Below are 6,000 nucleotides of genomic sequence, written 5' to 3' on the forward strand. Positions count from 1 at the left end.
CCCAGCCCTGCCCCAAGGCCATGGACTCCCCTTCCCTTCTGGGCTGTATTACCCAGCTCCTTCAGGTAATAGCTGGGGAAACCTGAGATTCCATCCACTCATGAACTGCCTTGGCAATCTCTCCTCACCAGTTGATCCTGCCTGTTGGCAGACAAGGATTGGTGGTACATGGAGGTGGGGAGGGGGGTCAGCTGGCAGCCCTGAGAATCAGGTCAGCCCTGCTAATGCAGCCAATGCAGCCATTGCTGCATTTTCTGGAAAGTCAGAGGTGCAGGCCAAGTATGACGCAGTGCACTTGTCAGCTGCAGGACTCCACTGTTGTGCTATTCCAGCACAAGCCAGAGCTGACACATCCTGATACTTTAGAAAAAATTTTCTGAATGATTGAATGAATGAGTTTGCCTTCAGTGCCTCTCCAACCCACCCACCCCTCCAAGGTACATACCTGCGTGCCCGCCGCTGTAACTTGCCCTCCCTGGGGTCTTCACAGGGAGGAGGGGTCACCCTCTGACCAAAACATGAAGGTTCAGGTCTCTCGCCTGATGCAGGAAGAACCAGATGAGGGAGCCTGGAGTGGAGAGGCCAGTTAGAAAGCTGGGGAGCAGATGTCAGCATGAATGGTGAGGCCATAAATCAGGAATAGAAGTGAAGGATTGTGTGTAGGAGAGGCTAGGAACAAGGTGGAGTGGACACCGTACCCGCCTGGGTGGTTCAGCCAGAGAATAGAGTCAAGGAAAATTCCAAGGGCTCTAATCATTGAGGGCAGAGCCCCAGGAGAAGCTTTAATCATTTGGGAGTGCCTTAGATTAGGTTCTCTTGAACCTGAGAGAAGGATCCAAGCCTATGTAGTTTACTTTGGATACATTCCCAGGAAACATCAGCTGGAGAATGAGGAAGTGACCGGGGAAAGAAGGAAAATCAGTGACACCGGGGCCAAGCAGAGCTCAATCCCCCTTCCCTGCAGAGAACTCTGAGAACAGGTGTAAGATGCTTGCCACCTGTGAATCAAGGGTGCTGGGTCTTTAAGTGCCACCCACTGCAAGATGTTGGTTGAGTGCTGCTCCTGGTTGATGTCAATTACCCAGCACTTCCTGCCTGCCCCGAGGGGAGCCCAATGGGCTTCGGCTGCCAGAGAAAGTCACTGGGCAGAGAAGCGCAATGCTGCTGGATAGAAGCAGGCAGAGGACAGGAGACTAGCCACGTGAGAGTGGGAGCCAGTGTCCCAGGGCAGGTATGGAGTTTGACTGTAAAAATGTTCCAGAACATCCAAGCAGGTGCACGGGGCTGGCTCCTGACCCGATGGGAAAAATGGGTCACTTGAAACAGGACTGGTTATTAAAGCTAAGGGAGTGCACAAAAATCCTCCCGAGGCCGAGATGGAAGGCTGAGAGCTACCACATGAGCAAAGACAGGGGGCCAAGTTCGTGATTTTGTTTAGATCTGGCTCTGCAAGAGGAGAAATACATTCTTTTTTCTTGCCACAGATGCTGAGAAGGGTCAAAGCTGCCACGAGAGGGGTGGAGAAGGGCTCAGATTCCTTGAGAATGTCACAGGTGCAGAGTCAGCAGCACAAAAGAAAGCATTCGGTCCCAGTGCTGTCCTGGCTTCTATAACCTCCACCCTTGGCACCCAGCAAAGCTCGTCCACCCTCTACTGAAATTCTCTCCAGCTCTTAAGCCTTGGGTCAAGCCTCCAGAGCTCTATTTTCACCAACACTTCTTTCTGGGAAGATTATAGTGCCGAGCACCTATGGAGAGACACAATCTGGCAGCTGCGTTGGACGACGTTGATAATAGGGAAGTCAGGGAGGTTAAGGCCATGGCTATAGCTATGTTGGGAAACGTTTGAAGGGGCCAGGGTCACAGGTTAGGGAGGGCAAGGTTTAACGGGCATCTGTAGACAGAGCATGTGTGCCCTGCTTCCCACAAACACGGAATACATGGGGAGCTCAGTGAGATGTGACTCCGTGGGGTACATCAGGCTACCCATGCCCATCCTCCGGCAGACACATTCGGCTCCCTTGCAGTTCTCTCTGGAGTCCTCTTGCCTAGACTTTTGCTTGGGGGAAAGGTCCAAGAAATAGATGTATGCTACATAGACTCTACCACCTGAGCCCTACATATGGACGAACCAGACTCACCGGGAAGAATTCTGGAGTGCTGGCTGGATGTGGGGAGGGGGTGCTCTGGAAGAGGTCTGCCTTCATCACCTGAGCGGAGGGGAGAGGTTGCCAACAGGCAAATGAGCTGAGTGATGTCATTAGGAGGGCGATTCTCCCTCCCGCCAGCAAGCCTGATTCACTGACTTGGGAGGGGCCGGGTGGTGCTGTGGTTACGGGCCTGGGTGCTAAGCCAGGCTGTGTGGGCTTGAACCCTGGCTCTGCCACTTGCTAACTGCATGATCTTGAGCAAGTTACATCACCTCCCTGTGCCTCAGTTTCCCCTTCTGTTAAAATGAGGGATAATGAGAGTTCTTCATAGATTTGTTGTGAGTCAACGGAACTGTACATGGTGCCTAATGAGGCACCTGATGCCTAATGAAAGTTCACTACACTGAGTCCCCATGGCCTTCCCTGGGTCAGATACACTGGGCAAAGATGGCTCACCGTTTTATTAGAAAGGAACTCACTCCTAAACCTCATTTAAAAAATCTTAATTGATGTCACTGGCTATCCATAACCTCCGGCCCACACTGCGTTGAAATGAGAAATAACACAAAGCCCACACCACTTGCGGTTCCCCTCACTCGAAGAAACATTGGCTGAGAACAGCAGAAAGGTCGGGAGAGTGAAGTTCAAGGCCAGGAGCGCAGGGAGAGAGCACAGCCTGAGTGTCATGCGGCTCTCAACTCACATCTCTGGGCTGGCATGGGTGGCCGCATGCTGCCAGGTAGGAGGCTTTGGTTTTCTGGGTCTCGGTTTTCTCATCCATCAAATGGGGATAAGAATAATCCTGTCCCTTCTGCAGAGCTAGGATCATAAAAGGCATTCTGGGCAAAAGGGACTGCATGAGCTGAGGCCTGGAGGCCTGAAAGCAGGGGAGTGTGGCCCAGGATGCCTGGGACACAGGATGCATTGGTCAGGGGGTCCCATAGAGTAGGACAGTGACCACCGTAGGACTCCCTGCTGAATGAGACGACACAGTAGGACTCTGGTGGTTGTCTCCTTTTCTGCCCTAGCATGAGAGGTTTCTCTCTCTGAGGCAGAGAGGAAGTGAAGATGTGGTGCCCACAGAAGAGGGGCACCCTAAAATGCTGGGCCTTTTGTCAGACACTTCTAAACTTCTGGGTTTAGGAAATGAAAATGCTACTAAACTCTTGAGTTTGAAAGGCCTTGCCAGGATGACATCAGGAATTGAAGGACGGAAGCTGAGGTTTGGGGCAGAATGGAGAGCTCGACCCCGTTTAGAGATGCATATGAGCCAGTCTCTCTCTCTCTCTCTCTCTCTCTCTCTCTCTCACACACACACACACACACACACACACACGTGCATGCATGCGCATGCACACACTGTCCCTAATCTCTGAGATTTTAGCTCGGACCTCCTGAAAACAGCCATCACCAAGGTAGAACACCTCTGATGGCAGAATTCCAGGCAGAGGGAAAACTAGTAAGCAAACATTGACACACACCCTCGCTTGCACGAATATATCAGGGCCCGTTTCCACTCCCAGGGAGTAACTACCAGCTTTGAAAAGCAGTTTCTGCAAAGTGTCTTGAGTGCTTGAGGTATTTATAGACATTTCAGAGCATAAAAAATCCTTCAAGAGAAGAGACGCGCCCCCAACCCTGCTTGACCAGCCCGATGCCATGTCCCCACCCCACCATTAAGAAACTTTTGGAACCTTCAAGAAAACAAAGGGTTTAGCTTTTTTTTGGTTCTTGTTTTTTAAATGATGTATTACTTTTAATGCACCAGGACAAATCAGTTTCAAAAGAAGCTATAATGTTGACTTTATTTCACCATGGAAAATTTGTGCTCAGAGTTAAGAATCGTCTTATATAAAATGATTGAAATAAATAAATAAATACATACAAATAAATAAGAATTGCTTCAAAGGGGCTCAGGGGGCTATTGAAGAATCAGATGCAGATGCCTGCAGCCAGGACTTCCTCTTAATACCTTCTCAGCACTGTGGGAGGAAGAGAAAGGGTGATAATGGCATCAGCTGGGAGACTGAGGCAGGATCTGAGCTTCCCCGCCCCACAGGCCATCCCTGCCACCATCCCCCATCCTCAGCCAATTTGGATGTTTGAGGTTTTGGAATAATCCCTTTCTCTGAACCTCAGTCTCCTCATCTGTAAACCGGGAATCATCCTTGCCCTGGTGATCCCGACCTCTGCGTTTGTGGCCGTAGACAGGTTAGAGGAAACCAGGAGGAAAACGTTTAGGACTCTTTCTGCTCCAAGGAGAGGGTGCCAGACAATGACTGGATTCCATCCTAAGGCGATTCTGCCCCTTTGGGTAAGAGAAGCAGGAGGTGGCTAGAAGGGGGGTAGGGACTCATGGACAATAATGTCCACGTTTAATATTTCCAGAAAGGCACTCCTTGGCCCTAAGGACTGTCAGCAAGAGAGAATAATGTCCAAGTGTCCTTTTCTCAGGGTGTGGTCCCTGGAGACAGCAAACCCAGAAGCGGTTCCAATGGCGGAACCCACGGGAATGGGGGAGGGTGAGCCGAGGTGCAGGGAGGGGGCTTACCATTGCAGCCCAGGCCACTGAGGGAGCCGATCCGGTCCAGCCTCCGGCCAAAGCACCCTGACTTGCGCATCATCTTGGGGCTGCGTAGTCTTCTCAGGGCCTGGAGGACATTGTCACTGGGTGCAAGGGCCCCCACAGGGAGTTCCTCCCCGGCCTCCCAGGCTTCTGCGGGGCTGTGGTCCTGCTGGAGGGGTCCCAGGGCCATCTGCTCTGCCTGCAGCCCTGAAACTGTGTCCCTCAGACGGTCCAGCAGCTCCTGCAATGGGTGGGGATAGCCTGAGGTTCCTGAGGTTCCAGCTGGCTGGAACCCCCCTGGATGGGACCCAAGTGAACCAACGGCCTTGGGTATGGAGTCCTGGCACCCAATCCCATCACTTTCTGGTTCCCTTATCACTAATTCCCAAGGGATACTGAGGACCTCTTGGGACAGTAGCTGAGGACCAGTGAACCGCTGCTACCCACAGCGCTCACCTGCACTGGCTCACCTGCATTGCGGACAGCTCGGAGGCGGGGCCAGGCCCGCCCAGCGGGTGGGAGCGACCTCCTAATGGCGACAGATGCAAGAACAGGAGGAGCAGGAAGGCCCAGGGCAGCGCCGTCTGGGGGTCCATGTCGCTGGAAAGAAGTGGGGAAAGAGATTGTCGCCGCCGCTGCTGCGCTGCGTCCCGGGTCACGTCTCACCTCTTCGGCCCGCAGGCTCTCTCCTGGATCCTTCGGCAACGTCGTCGGCCTTTTATCCCGCGCCTGGGGTTATCTCTGATTTATCGGCCGCATTCCGGCCCGCTGAGCTCAGGGCGGGGGAATGCGCCCCTCCGCGCCTGCGACCATACTGGCCCGGGGTGGAGGCTGGGGAGAGCAGGCCTTGTATAGAAATGGGCCTGGCCGGGGTGGGGGGGGGGGGCGGGAGCGCGCGGAGGACATCAACGGTCCTTCGCCTCCCGCTTCCTCCTTTCCTGCCACACTCCTGGGGCCTTTCCTCCCCACCCCCAACCATTCCCGGAGAGGGCAGAAACAACTCCAGCTTTCCGAGGCCCGACGCAAGTGCGGGGCGCACCGTGTGACTCAGCCAGAACAGCCCCAGCCAACACCCCACCAGCGCAGCGCGTCTTGCCTCCCCTCGCCTGCCTGTTACTCGGCACACGCTTGGCTCTCTGCACCCCTTGGGCCGCGGGTCTCCCGGCGCCTTGACCGCTGTCCGTGGTGCTGATCCTTCTGAGCAAACCCAGCGCCAAGAGGTCTTGCTCTCCTCCACTCAGGCCTAGCCAGAAAGACGAGCATGGAGTAGGGACGTCTGAGATCC

The 6,000-nt window shown here is 53.9% G+C and overlaps 1 protein-coding gene across 1 annotated transcript; it reads right to left on the reverse strand.

The window, feature by feature from the left end:
* Nucleotides 1-3,935: 3,935 nt before the first annotated feature.
* On the reverse strand, nt 3,936-5,406 carry NPPB (natriuretic peptide B). Its single transcript, XM_021683445.1, has 3 exons — nt 5,186-5,406; nt 4,701-4,956; nt 3,936-4,131 (listed from the first exon to the last, which is right to left on the reverse strand). The coding sequence occupies exons 1-3, from the start codon at nt 5,309-5,311 to the stop codon at nt 4,115-4,117; spliced, it is 399 nt and encodes a 132-aa protein (XP_021539120.1). The 5' UTR covers nt 5,312-5,406; the 3' UTR covers nt 3,936-4,114.
* Between the last annotated feature and the right edge of the window lie 594 nt (nt 5,407-6,000).

The sequence above is a fragment of the Neomonachus schauinslandi genome, chromosome 4, assembly GCF_002201575.2.
Source record: "Neomonachus schauinslandi chromosome 4, ASM220157v2, whole genome shotgun sequence".
Lineage (NCBI taxonomy): Eukaryota > Metazoa > Chordata > Mammalia > Carnivora > Phocidae > Neomonachus > Neomonachus schauinslandi.

What these genes read in the sequence shown, in the direction of transcription:
- NPPB (XM_021683445.1), bottom strand. Translation starts at nt 5,311, where the DNA reads ATGGACCCCCAGACGGCGCTGCCCTGGGCCTTCCTGCTCCTCCTGTTC. An exon ending in CCGAGCTGTCCGCAATGCAG is followed by an intron (nt 4,957 to 5,185) that starts GTGAGCCAGTGC and finishes CACCCATTGCAG; the next exon opens with GAGCTGCTGGACCGTCTGAG.